Raw genomic sequence first — 19,326 nt, 5'->3', positions numbered from 1 at the left:
TGAGACAAAGATATTCCAATCCAACCACAAGAATCTTGATCTCTAGCCTTCCCCAAGTTGCTTTCCACTCAAATCATCTTTCCACCAAATCCAAATCTGTGAGAGAGAGTTGAGTGTTGGGGAGACTATCATTTGAAGCACAAGAGCAAGGAGTTCATCATCAACACACCATCTATTACCTTTTGGATAGTGGTGTCTCCTAGATTGGTTAGGTGTCACTTGGGAGCCTCCGTCAAGATTGTGGAGTTGAACCAAGGAGTTTGTACGGGCAAGGAGATCACCTACTTCGTGAAGATCTACCCTAGTGAGGCAAGTCCTTCGTGGGCGATGGCCATGGTGGGACAGACAAGGTTGCTTCTTCGTGGACCCTTCGTGGGTGGAGCCCTCCGTGGACTCGCGCAACCGTTACCCTTCGTGGGTTGAAGTCTCCATCAACGTGGATGTACGATAGCACCACCTATCGGAACCACGCCAAAAATCTTTGTGTCTCCAATTGCGTTTGCACACTCCAATCCCATCCCTTTACTTTCTTGCAATTTGCATGCTTTACTTTCCGCTGCTCATATACTCTTGCCATGCTTCCTTGAAATGTATTGTGAATGTTTAAACTTGTTCTAATACTCCACCTTAACTTGAAGAATTTAAAAACTGCTACTTTTCTTTGTTGAGGGTCTAATCACCCCCCCCCCCTCTAGACACCTCTTCTCGATCCTTTTAACCTCTCATCGAGATGTTGTGAGGAAGAGGATCTGGCCGGATGCGGATGCTGGTGCTCCCTCAACCACATTGCCAGGAAACCTTTCTCTAGCTTTTCTCTCACTCAGGAGTATCTAGGTGACATTAGAGTTGGTTGATGCGTTGGCTTGTGAGAATCGCTAAAACTTGCCATGAACTAAAATTGGGAAAAAGCTAGGTTTTTATTTGGTCAAGTAGTCTAACCAGCCCCTCTAGACCTACTCACGATCCTACAAAGGCGGTCACTGGAATCGAGCTTATACGTCGCCATTGCCGGAAAGCGGATCAAATCTTCTTCCTTGTAGCCTCATCGACTCCTCACCATGCTGTGTCGACCATCTCCAGGCCATGCCACCCCTACTATCGGTTCAACGTCGCCGATCGGCCGTGACACATCCACCTCCTTGCAAGTGTTCGATGAGTTTTTATTTTTTGCTTTTCCTTGTTTTTCCTTTTGTCAATTGAATTGAACCCAGTCATTTAAATTGAAGATGAAGAGGCTCGGAGAGATGATGTTAGTGGACTCTTCATCATCACCTGAGGAAGAGCATGACGCTGACTTTGAAATGGTCGCTGGCATGATCTTCAACGATGATATTCGGCGGCCGAGGAGATGATCATAGTTTGTCTGCATACACTTCAACTGTGATAAGCGGAGGGCCATGCCAAGATCATGAGAGATTATTTAGACCCTAATCCAACCTATCTAGAGAAGTAGTTTTGCTAGCGATTTTGAATGCACACAAGTATCTTTCTCACCATTTCAAATGTCGTGGAGAAACATAATGATCTATTCAAGCTCAGGAGGAATGCATGTGGAGATATAAGTGCGAGCCCTTTTATAAAGTGTATCGCGACTGTTCAACTGCTAGCCTGTGGGTATTCGGCCGATGCCATTGATGACTATGTTCGCATTGGAGAAGGTACAATCTTGGAGGCCGTTCAAAAGGTACATAAGAGTCGTGATTGATATCTTTGGGCCAGAGTACTTGAGGGAAACCAACGATGAAGACACCGTGAGGCTGTTGGCATTAAGTGAAGAAATAGGATGGCCTAGGAAGGTAGGATCAATTGAATGCATGCACCGGAGAAGGAAGAATTATCCTGCAGGGTGGAAAGGTTAACACAAAGGCCACTGCAACAATCCAACAATCATTATTGACTCTTGAGGCTATTGCATCGGAGGATCTATGGATTTGACATTCATTATTTGAATTGCCTAGGCCTCATAATGACATGATGTGCCATCGAGGCTTGTTGCCGAAGAGGCTCGTCCTTACAACTACAAGGTTAATGGCCATGAGTACACGATGGGTTACTACCTTGCGGATGACATCTATCCTCCATGGGCCACATTTGTCAAGACAATCTCACGTCCAAGAGGTGTCAAGAGTCGATAATGAAGGATGTGGAGAGAGCTTTCGGTGTGCTTCAGAAGCGCTTTGTCATCGTTCGGGCCCTTCCGAGTATTGGAACCCCAAGGTTCCGTGGAAAATCATGACATGCTGCATCACCTTGCATAACCTGATCATGGAAGATGAGAGATGCATGTCTGAGAACTATCTATACATCACCAATGTGAATCCTGTTGAGCCGGAGCACGACACAAATAGGATACAAAGACTCCTCACGGCGCATCACAGGATCAAGAACCAAGAAGTTCATCCCCATCTCCAACATGATTTTGTTGAGCACCATTGGCATTTCCATAGCACTTCGTAGTTGTACTTTTATCATGCTATTCACTTCATTGAACCCTTTTGTGTGTTTGGATTTGAATAATTTGGTTTGTACACTATGAATTTGTAATATTCATGAATTGTGTGAAGCTTAATTATTATGTTTGGATTTAATATTAGTTCAAATATTTAATATGTGTGCAAACTAAAATTGATTTTTTTGGCAAAAACAATTTTTTACTCCAAGTTTAGGGGATCGGTTAGAAACGACCAATTTTTAAAGGAGTAAAAGTACTTCTCTAAATGATACTTGACCGTTTACTCCTCTTAAATTTAGGGTATTGGTTAGAGTTGGTCTTAGCCCGTAATCCCTGTAGTTGTAGCAAATCTCAGGTTGGATGGTCGGCTTCTCTCAAGCTATCCACGGACAAGTCCTGACGCGTCCACGAACATTTCGCGGTGTTGGAGTTGCCCTTATGCCGTTAGTTAAGAAGTTTTGCCTGGTTTCGGTGATGGAGAGGCGATGATGATGACGTGGCTTCATCTCGCTCCAGTACTTGCAGTAACCGTTAGGTGGTCTAGAGACCTCCAAATAAAATAAATTAGTTGTAATCACATCAAATAAAAGAAGTGGAAAAATGAAAATAGATGAAAATGGCAAAAGAATACAAAGTTTCGAACTCAGAGCTTAATAGATAATTGTGCTAACCAGGACGATGCCACATTTTCTTTATTTCTTCAACTTTGTTGGTGTACATGAGTATATATGTGCATTTTTTACACCCACTAATAAATTATGGAAAAAGTAAAAACATTCATATTTTCTCTACTGTCACGCTATTGTGTGACCTCATGATATCTCATTACATGGTAGGAATATTTTCTGTAGTGTCATCATTGCATTTAATGACATTGATAATGTTATTTAGGAATGCAATTCTTTCCTTTTACTGGTGTGTGGCTATATGGTAGGAATATAGTTCTGGTGCTTCCTATCTGTACTCCTAAAGTCTCAGTTGGTAGGCCGGTACCTACGTTATTTTTCTGCCTCACCTCCCACCACCCCATCCCACTCGATTTTTTCCTCCCATTGAAAACCAAACCCCACTAAAAATCATAGGCCGCCAATATTTACTCCTAGAAAAGGGAGGCGGGTTGATTTGGCTGTAAAAAATAGGAATCGCATTGATTTGGCTATCAAAAATAAAGAATCATCTTGATTAGGCTTCCAAAAACAAAGACGCGTTGATTTGGCTATCAAGAATAAAGAATCGCCTTAATTAGGCTTCCAAAAACAAGGACGCGCCTTGATTTGGCTTCCAAAAAAGAGGAGGCTCCTGTGACCACGTCGTCCCTCGGAACCTCAAGTGACGACGCCATCCCGCGAGCTCCACCGCGCCTGCAAGGGCCACGCCGGACTTCCTACCACGGTGACGTCTGGAGAGAGCGAGCTTCGACTGCTGCGGCGGCCGCAGCGGCAACACCATCACCTGGTACGTCTTCCTGCCACGAGCCGGCCGCTGACCTTAGCCTACTTCTATCCGTGTCCTCCATATCCGCTGCTGAACATGGTATGCCTCTTTGGAGTTTGTACATCACATTCTTAGACAATGTTTCAGCTAGGTAGCATTACATGCTTGAGGCAGGTACATTTGGTGCTCCTCATTTACTTGCCATCCCTTGTCTATCTTTAACGCATTATCATCTTCACAACAAAGTAATGCATCCATCTAAGTACCATTGGTGATCTTGGCGGCCCAGTGGAGACTTCGCCGACAATGCTAAAGCTCTCATAGAAGTAGGCTAAGGTCAGCGGCCTATACAACCATGACCGCCGGATATAGTTTTGATGCCTGCAAAACTAAAACAAGGGTACGCTGAAGATCTTTTAGTGCAGACTGAAACTCAGATAACAATCCTGGAAGGAAATATAACTATTGTATCAGGAATAGTCACAATTAGTGATGTAGATGTAGACAGTACTCCAAGATGTTAACAGTACTAATAAACACAAATGTCCATATCAAATATACTCCCTCCGTTCCTAAATATATGTGTTTTAGGAGATTTCAATATAAATTACAGAGTGTAGGTTTAGCTAGAAAGACATATGGGATGTAATGCATCCTCTCATTTTTATATAGACAGAACATGAGCTGGCGATTAATCTTGGGGTTTAATAGTGCCCTGTTCAACATGCTTTGTGACATCCAACTCTCTAGCAGGGAGAGTTCGGGGAGATCGGTTGGGATCCGTCGCCGCCGCCTCTGGTCTCGCCTCCAACCGCCACTAACGGTCGTCTTCCTCTGCAAATGACGCCGCCGCATTGCCTCCGCGCCTCATGCCGCCTTGCTGGCCGCCGTGTAGGACAGTGAGAGGGGATTGAGATGGAGTTGGAGAGGCGGAGGGAGTGAGGGATGCTGATGACTATGGAGAGAGTGGGGGCGAGTTGAGGGTGACGCTGGGTAGGTGAATTTTTTTGGGGGTTGTGTCACTCATGTTTATTAATATGATTTGTATATATTTATATGTAATTAGTGGTACCCAGCTTTTTATTGCAAACAAAAATGTGTTAGCCTCACTTTTTTAAATATATTTTATATGTTTATTTATATAATGTAGTATAAAATTATTAAAATATTTTTATCAATTCCACTTTTGTTCATCAGAAATAATAAGTGATGGATTCTGATGTTTTTTTAGAAACATCATCTCACATAAGCACTGACGTAACGATGACGGACCATTATAACACAGGCACAATCGGAGACCTATTTTTGTAAAACTTGCCAAATATGAATGTTGGGAGACCTATTTTTCTAAAACTTGCCAAATATGAGTGTTGGATGACCTATTACCTCGTTCAATCTAGACCCTTGGATCAGAAATAATGGTGGGTCCTTATTTCCTTAATAGTTGGGACCATCTTAAAATTTGCCTTAATGTAATTGCTATGCTCGGTGGCCAGCATGACAGTGGCATCTAATCCCACTCCGAGAGATAAGATTGATGGGCACAATGTCAATTTCCCCACCTTTCTTCCGTGCAATCTTTGTGAACACACTCGCTGCTGATAGGCATCCATGACCCAACTTTACCCGACCCATCATAATCACAAGACAAGGTTCCCATCCATAAAGTACAGACCATGGAACCCGTCTCTGCCTCTCTCTTGCCTGGGCTTGAAAACTTCTTGGCGGGTCCCGATCCGATAGTGGAAGATTTCAAAAATTTCCGCCTTCAACCGGGCAGAAAAGCAAGCGGAGAGAAGACAGGCCACGCCCGGAATCCTCTTTCCTCCTCTTTCCTGCCATTTCTACTTGAGAAGAGAAGAATCGCCTCTTGCGGCTGACATGGCTTCGGGCTGCGCCAAGAGGAAGCATGGAGGGGAGGCGAGGTGCCGGTGCAGATGCCGTCATGTCCACGTTCACTACCACCTGCCACCGCGCAGGCGGGTCTCGCTCCTCCGGTGGTTGCCTCGCCCTCGCCTCTCGCTGCTCTCCTACCTGCTGATTCCTCCCGTGCTCTGCTTCGCGCTGCTTGCCTTTGTGGTGTCGTTTCTCTGGTTCACCTTGCTCTATTTCGTCGCCTCGCTCTTGAGCAAGGATGGCAATCTCGAATCCGTCAAGAATGGCGGCATCGGCCCTGCCAGCGACGTCGAAGACAGTGGACAAGAGGGGAATTCAGAGGCGAAAGGGAAAGCTGTGAGGCATGCGGCGGAACACCTGACTGGTGATTCTGCTACGGCTCAAGTTTCTTTCAGGAGACTCGAGATACAAGAGGTTCGTGCTGATGGATTCTCTCAAATATCTCGGAGGAACGACAACAAACTGGTCGAAGATGTGAATATCTTTGAGACAAGCAGTGCCAAGGCTGATTCAGAGGAATTTTCCGGATGGCGTCAGGTACAGGATGTGCCGGTCGGTTGGTTTGTGGATGAACACAACATCAGAGTGGACAGCAGTAGCACACCAGGTGATTTATTTCCATCTCTGTATTCCACTGATTCGGCTGAAATTCATGATTTGCCTGACCTGGACGAACTGAGAGGGATGTCATCGGACTTTCTTGCTGAAAGCAAGCAAAATATGCTTGTGCCATCGAATACTTCGTTTCATCATCATAGTATCAGCGACGGACATGGTGAAGAATATTGTGACGATAGGAAGGAGTTATCAGCTCGTGGTACATATGAAATTATTGATTTCATTGACAAGCACGAAACAAGAGACCAGACACCTGACGGTTCTTTTGTTGAAGATGAGGAAACCGGACAGTTTGAATCCTCAGATGAAGGGAGTACCCAAGAAAAAGATGCAAATAGTGTACTTGAACTGGTTGTTGATAGCATAGCGACTCTGGAAGATTTTCGTGAAAAGCAAGAAGTACAAATGGTGCCCGAAGTTCTGATCACGGAGGCAAATGCAGAGCAGAGTGTTGGCGCTTCAAACGAAGGTCAGGATTCCAGCAGCGAGAAGGAAGCATCAATGGTGTCACTTCATTCTGTTTGTGAAGATGCAGCCTCCTCAGATGCTTCATCCCACCATTATTTGGTTTATGAAGATGACAAACAGGAAGAGGTTACCGAACACAGCACAGCAGAGGCACCCGATCCTGCATCTGCTGTAGTTTGCAACATCTTTGAGAACCGTCAGACACCAAGAAGAGAGGCATCTGACGGTTTTGAGAATGACGACGAAGCCAGAGAGGTGGCCTCACAGGAGAGTCTGGGAGATCAAGCTGATGAAATTAACGATGACTCTGCCTCGGAGGTGAGTCAAAAGAGCCTTTTGTTTAGTTTTCTTCATTAAGTAAGCTGTCGCTGAAATTTTCCCGGGTTCATGTTTCCGTTGGATTTGAAGGGAGCGCATTGTGGAGTGCCACTTCTCAGGAGGTCCCCATCACAATGGTGGAATTTATGTGGAGTCGTTGATGTGTTTGCTGGCTCAGAGGATTAAATAATGGTGATGCTGTTCCTGGCTTCCTCTGGTCCACTCCGTTTGTCAGGCTTCCGTGTTCTGTAACATCATAAAGTGTTTTCCTTGTCGATAAAGTCAAGACAGCTATGCTTGAATCAAGCTGCAGTGCTTTTTCTTTCAAAGAAATGTCTGAAACTAGGATAACATAGCAACAATTATTTTCATTGTGATGTACTGTCTTTGCATTGTGAATTGTCATGACTGCGGAAATGTATGTGTGAATTGCTTGACCTATATTCACTTAAAACAAACATATACTCCGTCCGTCTTTCAAAATAAATATTTGTACTACTAAATCAAGGACACTCAAAACGGACACAAAAGTTGGCCCAATAAGCCGATCCAAACGGACGCGCGTCCGCTTTTTGTCTGCCCGCCGATCCATTCCCAGCCCAAATTTGAGCCTCATTTGCGTCGGCGCGGACACGAAACGGACGCGCGCGACGCCCGCCTACTCCTCCCCCTGGCCTAACTGTCGTGGCTCCATTCTCTTCCTCCCACCGAAAGCACGCCCCTGGCCGTCCTACCCCCCCCCCCCCAGTTCCAGTGTCCTCGCCAGCAGTCCGCACCCACATACACCCCCCCCCCCCGCAGCACGCCGCCTTCCCACGTCGCCGGCACCACCGCCGGGCCACCCCGCCTCCCCCCTCCCGACGTCGGCGCGAGCACCTCCTCGGACCCCCCCCCCCCGCGCGCCCCCGGTCAGCTCCTTCGACAACACAGGCACACTCGTCTGATACCGCCACGCTCGCCGGACGCCGCCAGGGCAGCCACTGGTCCAGGCAGGCGCGCGTCTCTTCACGTGCCTGCTTCTTCGACGACACCCGCAAGTTGTTTGACGATTTGCCCGCAAGGTACAAATGGACTCCGCGGACGAGTTCTTTTTCCACAATTTTCTTTGCGACTCGGATGATTCTTCATCCAACGATGAGGAGATGGTGGCTGCTGTGTTGGTCGTCCATGACCACCTTAGTAATCAGCGGCCGCTGTTCTGGGGCTCGATCCCGGGGCACACTCCGGAGTTGAATCACAACCAAGAGAGCGGCCATTTCCTTCTTTGGAAGGACTACTTCGAGCCACCCAACCCGCTCTTCAAACATCACCAATTCCGGCGCCGTTTCCGCATGGCTAGGTATCTTTTCAACCGTATTCGAGAGGGGGTGGTCGGGTACGATAAGTATTTCGAGTGCAAGAAGGATGCCCTTGGAAAGATTGGATTCTCCTTTTATCAGAAATGCACCGCAACTATTCAGATGCTTGCATACGGAGTTCTCGGTGATCTCATCGATGAGTATGTCTGTATGAGCGAGTCCACGTGCCTAGAGTCCATGTACATGTTCTGCAAGGTTGTGATTGTAGTGTTTGTCCCTGAGTACTTGAGAGAGCCAAATGCTGCAGATACAACCCGCTTGTTGGTGATGAATGCCATTGTTGGAAATATGAGCAATTTACCAAATGATTTTATTATCAGAAATACTAGATAAAGCACGACTAGTATAGCAGTGATAAAACAAGTCATGCGATTTGATAAAGAGAAGGTAAACAACATCTTAATATATGAACTGTAACTAAACACATCTAGAGAAGATAGTATAGCAAGTTGCATATATGAAACAGAGTCTAACATATCTAGGGCAAACACTAGAACAAGGAACTGTAGCAGGGTCTCTAACAGAAAGAGGAAGAACACGTACGGGACAGCAGCAGCAGAAGCACTGGACTTGGGGTCGACATCCTCTCCAGCCATGTCGTCGATGAGGTTGTCGACGTCGAGGAAGAAGTCGTCGTCGGGGAAGTAGTCGTCGGAGTCCGTGATGGAAAAGTCAGTAGTCGCGCGGAGCGCTCCCCAAAAACCTTATCACCCTTCTCCCGTACAGGACTCAAAGTGGTGCGGTTCCGGAGGCCTACTGTCCCGACTCGCGGTGCACGCCGCAAGTCGGGATGAGGAAGACAGCAGCAGCTCAGAGATTGGAACCGGTGGCGAGAGGAAGAAGAAGTTCTGGTGCACCTCTCTGAGAGGAGCGACCTCCCTTTTCGAGGCGCCAGAGAAGGAGGCGAGAGGGCAGCGACGGGAGGCGAAACGAAGAGACGGAGATGAAGCGAACAGCTAGCAGCCGAAGGGCTGCACCGTTCGCATTCGAACTCCACTTTCGCAAAAATCTTTTCAGCTTCCGTGTGACCTTTCGTATACCCGTAGTGCGTGGCAAAAATTTAGAGATCGGCTCATTCCCGCAATCCGCGGCGCGTCGTGACGAGGCGGGCGGCGGAGGAGGAGCGCGCGTGGATGTCCCTCTTGTTCTCATGCTCATACAAGTGGGGAAAGAACCTCCCTTATAAAGAGGTCCAACTCCCTCTAAACTAGCAATGTGGGACTAAACTTTAGTTCCACCTCTTGCCTTGCACGAATGGGCTGCGTGGGCCTCTAGGATTTATTAGGAATTTCTGAAACTGCTTATTGGGCTAGGCCCAAAATAGATAAAATTCCAGCAGCCAGCAGGGGCTTCCCGGGATGCTTGGTAGCATATATTGTATGCACTGGGAGTGGAAGAACTGCCCTTCTGCTTGGTAGGGGTAATATAGGGCCCTTGTCAAGGCTTGCACTGTCATACTCGAGGCAGTGTCCTCACAATGATATCAATGTGCTTCATCACTCTCCGGTGTTTGCAAGGCTTGCCGAAGGCAACTGCCCGCCGGTGAATGTTAACATCAACGGCCACAACTACAACAAAGTATACTACTTAGCTGATTGTATCTATCCTCAGTGGACAACTATTGTGAAGACAATCTCCAACCCTGTAGGAGAGAAGAGGAGGAGATTTGCACAAGAGCAAGAGAGTGCTATGAAGGATGTGAAGCGTGCCTTTGGTGTTCTCCAATCTCGGTGGGGCATCCTTCGGTATCGTGCTAGAACTTGGAGCACCAAGAAGTTGTGGGAGGTGATGACTACTTGTGTGATCGTGCACAATATGATCATAGAGGATGAGCATCTGGAATGTATCTACGACCAAGGCGTTCAGTTCCAGGGTGACAATGTTGTGCTTGAGCATGGAGGAGTGGTAACGTTTGCACAGTTCACCAATTTCACCATCAAATGCGTGATTGGAAAAACCACATTGAGCTGCAAGATGATTTGGTTGAGTATACGTTGGCTCACGCTGGCAACCAATAGATGTATCTTCTTTTCAAAAAGTATTTGAGACAATTTAATTTTTATTTGGCTTGTAAACTATGACATATTTATTTTGGCTTGCGAACTATGTGAAATGTTTGTATTTTGTTTGAATTATGTTTGCAAAACGACGGCAAGCCGTCGCGCGGGCGAAAATGGGTCCGCACGTTGGGCGCACTGCCGACCCAAACGAAAAACATGGTGGACGACGAGCGGGCGGCCGACCCAAACGGTCAAAAAGTGAACAAAGCACGCATTCATTTGGGTCGACGCGTTGGAGTTGCTCTTATTTTGAGATGCAGGGAGTACATCTTAGAGCACCTCTAACCGATCGCTTATAATTTAGGCCTCTATATGGCCTCATATCTTTTAACTCCTTATATTTACCCCTTTAAAAAATTGCGGTTTCTACCCAAACCTGTAAAACTCCTTGAAATAATTAACACAAATTCTTTTACTTTTGGGCCATCGAGTTAAACTTCACTACTCAATTACTTCATTGAATGACATTTGGTCACATACTTCACCCGTTCTTCGCTAAGAGAAAACTAATCCAAAGAAAACTACAAGTAAAATTGCACACTTCAATAGAAACGCCTCTTTCTTCACTGCCTAGTATGGGGTTGCCCGATCTTCATTGAGGATCTGTTCGGCAAAGTAAATCAACGCCACCTGAAGGGTACGGAAAAAACCCTCAATCCTATTCAGCAAAGTTGTCGGGTAAAGATAACTAGTGCAACCTGCGCAAAAATCAACAACAAGTATTTGCCCAACCACCCTCTAAGTTTTCAATCCACACAACCACGTAAGAAGTTGGAAGCACGAACTGGCTACTGTTGTGAAATCACAAAGTGAATTTACTCTCTCACAAGGCAAGATTACAAGAGCTCAGCGGGAAGTGAACTCTAAAATAAGTTTATGATTGCACTTAGCTAACCTATGCTGAACCAAATTGCCAGAGAGTTGTGGCTAAAGTGGGAAAGGGTATTTGTACTAGAAACAACCCTCCTAGCCTAGGTGTGAAACCAGTGGCGGATCTTGGATTTCATGTTACCCGGGGCGGACTTTTAAAGAAAAAAAGTGGAGCCATAATGCAATCATTAACACAAGTAATTTGCCAAGTAGTAGTACACATTCAAACAAGACAATCAACACAATTATTTTTTCAAAGCAGTTTCAAATTCAAGAACTAGGTACAATTGAAAATTTATATTAAGTCTAGCATAATGTGACGCCTGGATAATTAGGCTACAGTAAAACTCTGCTAACGATGCCATGTCACCTCCGTTACTGTTGCTAATCTCGCGTTAGTTCAAAACCAATTCGAATTCAAATTCAAAATCCGTCAAACATTAAAGGTTTTCAAATATTAAAACTAAAATGTTCGGTTGGTGCCAAATAATGCATAGGTAATTATTGTCGAGAAACCACACTTTTATAAAATGTTTAAGTAAACTAAAATGAATAAATCAGTAGCTAAACCAATTAAATAAATGCCTTTTGAATTTTATAAAATATTAAACTATTTTGTTCAGGGGTAAAACTTTTTAAGACAGTAGTTGGAATTGTAACTCCATTTTAGGTGTGGGTTTTATTTTTGTAAAACTATAAAGTATTAAAGAAATAAAAGCAAACAGAAAAGACAAAAGGGAAAATAAAACAAAAATAAAAAGAAAACCCCCAGGCTAGTTGGGCCTCGGCCCAGCCAGTGGCCTGCCAGGCCGGCCCACTCCCTCCCCTGGCCTATAACCCCCTGGGGGCACCGAACCCTAGCCCGATCCCCATTCCCCCTCGCACTCCTCTCTCTCCCTCCTCTGCCCGATCTGGATCGGGGCAAACCCCGATCCCATCGGCCCGACGCCGCCGTCGATCCCCGCGGCCACTACGCCGGGGCCCCCTCGCCGGGACGCCCTCCCGCCTCTGCGCGAATGCCCCCGACGCCCTGCGCCCGCCCGTCGCCGTCCACCGCCGCCTGGAGCTCCGCGAGCCCCACCGGAGCCACCCCGTCGCCCCCTTGCCGTCACCATCGCCTGGAGGACCACCTCGCCGGCCTGCTTCCTCCTCCCCGCCGGCCTGCCTCCACTCCATCCGCGTCGTCCCCGACGACCTCCTCGCCCCCCCCCGCTGCCCCGTACCCCTACAACTCCCCCCGTGAGCTCCCCCCTCTCCTCCTCCGCTCTCTCTCTCGCACCCGCCCGTGCGACCACGTCGCCGCGCCCCTGCTCCTGGCCGTGCCGAAGCGCGCGCGCGAACCGCGCCCGTGGCGACCCCCATCGCGCCCTTGGGGCGCGCTGATGTCGCCTCCCCACTCCGTCGCTCCGGCCATCCTCGCCTTCTCGCACCACCACCGCGGCCATCTACGCGCGTGCGCGTCCGGCGCCCGCACTCACGGCGCCCCGCCCGCGCGGCCTTGCTCCTTGCTGCCGCTTGTGCGGTGGCCGCCGGCGCCTACCGCGCTCCCCGCACCTGCCGAAGGCCGCCACTGCTCGTCTCGCCGGCATGTGTGCCCCGCAGCTCCCCGCACCCGGCACTGCTCCTGTCGTCGCCGGCCACCGAGGCCCCCAGGCGCGCTCGCCCTCGCCTCTCCTGACGTCGGGTGCGAGCACCCGCACCAGTTCGCCCGTCGCCCGCTTTCCCCTCGCCCGTTCGGGCGGCGCCCGTTGGCCGACCCGCTATGGCCCCTAGGGCCAATGACAGATGGGCCCCACGCCCATAACGCTTTTATATAAAATACTTAAATAAAATAATAATTAAAAAATTAAAAATAATAATAATAAATAAATAAATAATAAAGATAATTAATTAACTTAATTAATCCTTTTAATATTAACTAATTAAGATTAATTAACCTAATAACTAATTAACCTAATTAACTACTGTTAATTAGCTAACAGCCCCTGACAGGTGGGACCCACCTGTCAGGTTGACCAGGTCAACGGTCAACGTTGACTGCTGACGTCATGCTGATGCATTAATTAAATTTCGAATTAAATTAATTTATTAAATTCTAAAAATGATTTAAATCTTTAAAATTTAATATAAAATAAACCGTAGCTCGGATGGAAAAACTTTGTACATGAAAGTTGCTCAGAACGACGAGACGAATCCGAATACGTAGTCCGTTTGTCAGCCACACGTTCCTAGCATAGCGAACATGGAACTTTCCCCCTCCGGTCCGTCTGTCCGAAAACGCGAAACATCGGGAATACTTTTCCAGATGTTCCCCCCTTCGCCGGTACCACCTACTGCCGCGTTAGGGCACACCTAGCACCGCTCATTGTCATGTCACGCATCGTCATGCTTATGTTTGCATTGTATTTACTGTTTCTTCTCCCCTTCTCTACGGTAGACTACGAGACCGACGCCGCTGCTGGTGCCCCGACCGACTACGGTGTTGACGACCCCTCCTTGTCTAAGCAACCAGGCAAGCCCCCCCCCTTGATCACCAGATATCGCCTATTCTTCTCTATATTGCTTGCATTAGAGTAGTGTAGCATGTTACTGCTTTCCGTTAATCCTATCCTGATGCATAGCCTGTCATTGTTGCTACAGTTGTTACCCTTACCTGCTATCCTACTGCTTAGTATAGGATGCTAGTGTTCCATCAGTGGCCCTACACTCTTGTCCGTCTGCCATGCTATACTACTGGGCCGTGATCACTTCGGGAGGTGATCACGGGTATGTACTATATACTTTATATACATGACACATGTGGTGACTAAAGTCGGGTCGGCTCGTTGAGTACCCGCAAGTGATTCTGATGAGGGGGCTGAAAGGACAGGTGGCTCCATCCCGGTAGAGGTGGGCCTGGGTTCCTGACGGCCCCCGACTGTTACTTTGTGGCGGAGCGACAGGGCAGGTTGAGACCACCTAGGAGAGAGGTGGGCCTGGCCCTGGTCGGCGTTCGCGGATACTTAACACGCTTAACGAGATCTTGGTATTTGATCTGAGTCTGGCCATTTGGTCTATACGCACTAACCAACTACGCGGGAACAGTTATGGGCACTCGACGTCGTGGTATCAGCCGAAGCTCTTCTTGACGTCAGCGACGGAGCGGCGCGCGCCGGATTGGACTGGAACGCCTGCTAGGCTAGGTCTGCTTCCGGCCGCGTACGCAACGTGCAGGTGTGCAATGGGCGATGGGCCCAGACCCCTGCGCGCATAGGATTTAGACCGGCGTGTTGACCTCTCTGTTGAGCCTAGGTGGGGCTGCGACGTGTTGATCTTCCGCGGCCGGGCATGACCCAGAAAAGTGTGTCCGGCCAAATGGGATCGAGCGTGTTGGGTTATGTGGTGCACCCCTGCAGGGAAGTTTATCTATTCGAATAGCCGTGTCCCTCGGTAAAAGGACGACCCGGAGTTGTACCTTGACCTTATGACAACTAGAACTGGATACTTAATAAAACACACCCTTCCAAGTGCCAGATATAACCCGGTGATCGCTCTCTAACAGGGCGACGAGGAGGGGATCGCCGGGTAGGATTATGCTATGCGATGCTACTTGGTGAACTTACCATCTACTCTCTTCTACATGCTGCAAGATGGAGGTGGCCAGAAGCGTAGTCTTCGACAGGATTAGCTATCCCCCTCTTATTCTGGCATTCTGCAGTTCAGTCCACCGATATGGCCCTTTACACATATACCCATGCATATGTAGTGTAGCTCCTTGCTTGCGAGTACTTTGGATGAGTACTCACGGTTGCTTTTCTCCCTCTTTTCCCCTTTCTATACCTGGTTGTCGCAACCAGATGCTGGAGTCCAGGAGCTAGAGATCCCGAGGATGATTCTACGTGGAGTTCGGCTTCGAGGAGTAGTTAGGAGGTCCCAGGCAGGAGGCCTTGCCTTTTCGATCGTTGCTACTTTTGTGCTAGCCTTCTTAAGGCAAACTTGTTTAACTTATGTCTGTACTCAGATATTGTTGCTTCCGCTGACTCGTCTATGATCGAGCACTTGTATTCGAGCCCTCGAGGCCCCTGGCTTGTATTATGATGCTTGTATGACTTATTTATGTTGTAGAGTTGTGTTGTGATATCTTCCCGTGAGTCCCTGATCTTGATCATACACATTTGCGTGCATGATTAGTGTACGGTCAAATCGGGGGCGTCACAAGTTGGTATCAGAGCCAACTGCCTGTAGGAATCCCCCTTTCCACACTGCTTGGCCGAAGTCGAGTCTAGACATTAGAAAACTTTTACTAACATGGCTGTGTGTCTTACGGGCCCACGTCGCCATTGGGTGGTATTAGGATCTTTTACTCCTTGTCTATACTCTGAGACTCTGATCTCTCTCCTATTCGGGTTAAATGATTTTGCTAAAAAGACTAACTGTAGGTTCTCGTAAATACTTTCTCCCGGAGAGCCCTTTATCACAGATGGTCGCCGACTGCACCAGAAGATGTTGAAGATACTCTTCGATCATTCCCGAGACCCTTGTGCCCTCTGCCTTTTCAATTCCCTACTACCGATATATCCATATGGATAACAACATACACTTGTTGTTCATACAATTACTCTGAGTTTCTCTTGTTATTACCAGATACATCGAATTGCTCTCCGGCTTTTTAAGAATCCCTTGTACCACTGCCTTGTAGTTCCTTGCCGCAGAAATACCCATACGGATAATTACTCGCACCTACCGAGTATCGACTCATCCCCAGTTGATTCATGTATTTCACAATAGTCTTCAAAATACTATTCGATCTTCCGAAAATCCTCAGGAGCCTATTGCTCTTGAAATTCTTGCTTACTAGCATTATGATTAATCCCATAAGTCTCGAAATCTTATTGGCACCCTTTGTCATTATCTTTTTGAGTCCATTGATTCAATATGTTGCGAATGCTCGCAATCCTCAATCAGATCCTAGAATTCATCCTTCCGGCTCAGACATCATTTTTAACATGAGCTGGATCTCGACCAATCAAATCGTCGTCGTTTGTACCCCTAAGGCCATTCAGCTTATCCATCCCTAATCAGAGCATTGCTTCTGATCCCTTGTCTTGGAATTCACAATTCTTTTGCAAATGAGCTTTGAAGTAGTCAGTTGTTTCTATCATCTGATCTCCTTACATGCTTTTTCTTCTGGTTGAGTACCGATGCTCACACCAGATCCCTTATGGACCATCAGAACCTTGTTGGATTTTATCCGACGACGTCCTTCATATTCAATAACTTTGTGAGTCTTTTCTCGGATACATAATGCCTTTGGTAAATTGTATCCTATGCTTGTCAACAATGCTCTCCTTTCGAGCTTGTGTTATTTACTCCTGAAGTTTGCGGTATATGTTCCCAAGATGCCCCTATGGGTTGAAGCCTTCTCTAATCCGTGTGAACCCGAAAGTTTTCACGAGTCATACTCTTCTGGTGCTTCGCCAGAAAAAATTTCAGCACTACAACTTCTTCGTAAACGAGAAGTGAATGAAAGGTTATGCATTGCAGAAGTGGGAGTCGACCTTGAACATTTGTGTTCATGCCCACGGACACGATGTGGAACTTATCATGAAAGCTTCTTGCAAGAATATTTAAACATTCGAATGATTCTTCCGGTGTAGTAAATTGGATCCCTTGCAGTTATGGTTTCAACCATTCTAACCATATTCAATACATCTGGAAGGAAACCATTCCATTGCCTCATCTATCATGACAAGATTAAAGTATCTGCTATTGCAAGTCTGCACTCCAGTTCAGTTTCTATGCTGATCTTCCCTTGAGTAGTACCCTCAAGTATCTCGAGAATACCACGGAACTACATAACTTCTTGTGAGTTCTTCATCAACTAATATTCTCACTGATTCCAATTTTTCACGGGCTCTCAGTTATTAAACACTCAAAGACACCGATAACTAAACCGAGTCCGCACTACGGTTCAATGACACTTGATAATCTTCTTTAAGTACGGGTTTGTACCCGATCACGCCATTCCTAGCCTGTATGGCTATATCATTGTCGTGGTGATTTTAACTGTGCTACCTGGTATATTCTTGGAGCACAATTTTCGACGATGAGCTAATCTTACGTCGATCTTCCTCGTCATACCATTTGTCCTTGAACAGCAAGCTTGATTTCGAGTTTGTGTCGTACTCGTGGTTCCAATAACCTTTCGCTTCATCATTCCTTTGACTTGATGTCATCACCGATTGATTACATCTTCATGAAATCTCTCGACAATTGTGTCGTGATCATCATCAACATTCTGAGCTCTTACAGGATATCAATCGAATTCGTGATGAGAAATAGCATCCTTATCCCCCGATAATTTTTATTATCATCGACAACACCCTTGACTCCCTTTCATCGCGAACTTGTCCACATTATGAATACAACTTGCTCTCCAGCTAGTGTTGTGTTCTGCCTTGAAGTATTACTTTCTTTTCTGTCGAGAATGTTGTGGGGATTGCTCCACCTCTTAGAAATTCTCGGTATGATGATACTTCTCACCATCACCATTCTTTCTTGGTTCTCGTGTTGATTCCAACCGGGGGTATCAACAAGTGAACGACGCTGTTTGGATTCAGTACTTCTTGTAACCCTATTGCTTTGAAGTTAATGATCAATAGTTCATTTTAGCCTATCAGTTATTAAATCACCATTCTAACAATTGATCAGGCTACCTATGCCCATATTTCGGGCGCACCTTTCAACCAATGTTTAATTGTGTATGTTTTCCTCGAACATACATCATTATATCATTCGATCCGACAAATGTTATCCCCTTGTTCACGTAGTTGTGGAAATCCATCTTTTAAATCACGATGAATTGTCCTTAGCCCATCAGCCACCTCCTTGTCCTCTCCTTGGGTTAATGATGAACTCTTGTTAACGGAAATCATTTCATAGTTCATTTCCTGAGAATCTTACAATGTCATCTCGACAATTTGTGTTGCACCTTTCTTCTCAGGCATCCTGAGTCTGAGTTATCCTGGCACCAATCAGATCTGAATCTCGGTCAGATATGATGGTTGGAACATATTTCCAAGAGTTATAACATTGGTCTTATGTGACCCGGTAAGGTGATGTCGTGCCTAGCACACCTAGCCGGTTGACCCTATTGTTATAGATTCCTTTTCAGCAAGGTTATCCATTCTTCCATGAGGAAATTGTAAGACTTATTCTATAAGTTGGTCCTGATGGATCCTTTTTGTTTCCTAATTCTGATCTTCACCTGTTGACCATGTCAATGCTATCTCGAAGCATGTCTATGGTACTCCGATTTTCAACAGGAACATTTGAAGCCCAAAGCTAATTGTTTCCTGCTCAATTATCCAAACATCGTTGTATGGGTAATGCCATGAAATTTCTCTCCCCTTTCCTAACGGGTTTTCTACTTAATATCCTGCCATGGTTATCATGCTCTGCTTGTCCTTGGGAAGGATATACCCCTGAACTATGTGTTTAAACACATTTTCCTTTCCATTGTTCTGTTTGATCTAATAATCGTATTTCCTTTCCATTGTTTTGTTTAACCTTTCTTGCAATCTGACTTAACTGAGCAGTGATAACCCCCTGCTTAGGTAAGCATCTGATTGTACAACTCTGTCAGTAAGAACCTGTTACTATTGTTGGTGACATTCTGGTAGCCACCGATGGACGAGAACTTTGCCTATTGGTCCGCCTCGTTCAATGAGCAGGAAATGGGTCTCTTCGTTCCCCGCCCTTGGTATCGATGTTGTTGCCGACATAAATGACAGGCTATCCTCTGACATGCCTTGCTTACATGATCACGCAAGACGTCTCCGCCTTCCTACTTTTAACCCACATGGTGCGGCCC

At 46.6% G+C, this 19,326-nt stretch overlaps 1 protein-coding gene across 1 annotated transcript; it reads left to right on the top strand.

Moving 5' to 3' along the window:
• Window positions 1-5,600: 5,600 nt before the first annotated feature.
• LOC123119805 (uncharacterized) lies at window positions 5,601-7,585 on the top strand. The gene is made up of 2 exons (XM_044539736.1): window positions 5,601-7,186; window positions 7,277-7,585. Exons 1-2 carry the CDS (start codon window positions 5,768-5,770, stop codon window positions 7,370-7,372), a joined length of 1,515 nt encoding a protein of 504 aa, XP_044395671.1. The 5' UTR covers window positions 5,601-5,767; the 3' UTR covers window positions 7,373-7,585.
• Window positions 7,586-19,326: the final 11,741 nt, after the last annotated feature.

Source organism: Triticum aestivum, chromosome 5D, assembly GCF_018294505.1.
Source record: "Triticum aestivum cultivar Chinese Spring chromosome 5D, IWGSC CS RefSeq v2.1, whole genome shotgun sequence".
Classification (NCBI taxonomy): Eukaryota; Viridiplantae; Streptophyta; class Magnoliopsida; order Poales; family Poaceae; genus Triticum; species Triticum aestivum.
This window is presented reverse-complemented; position numbering and strand designations above follow the sequence as displayed.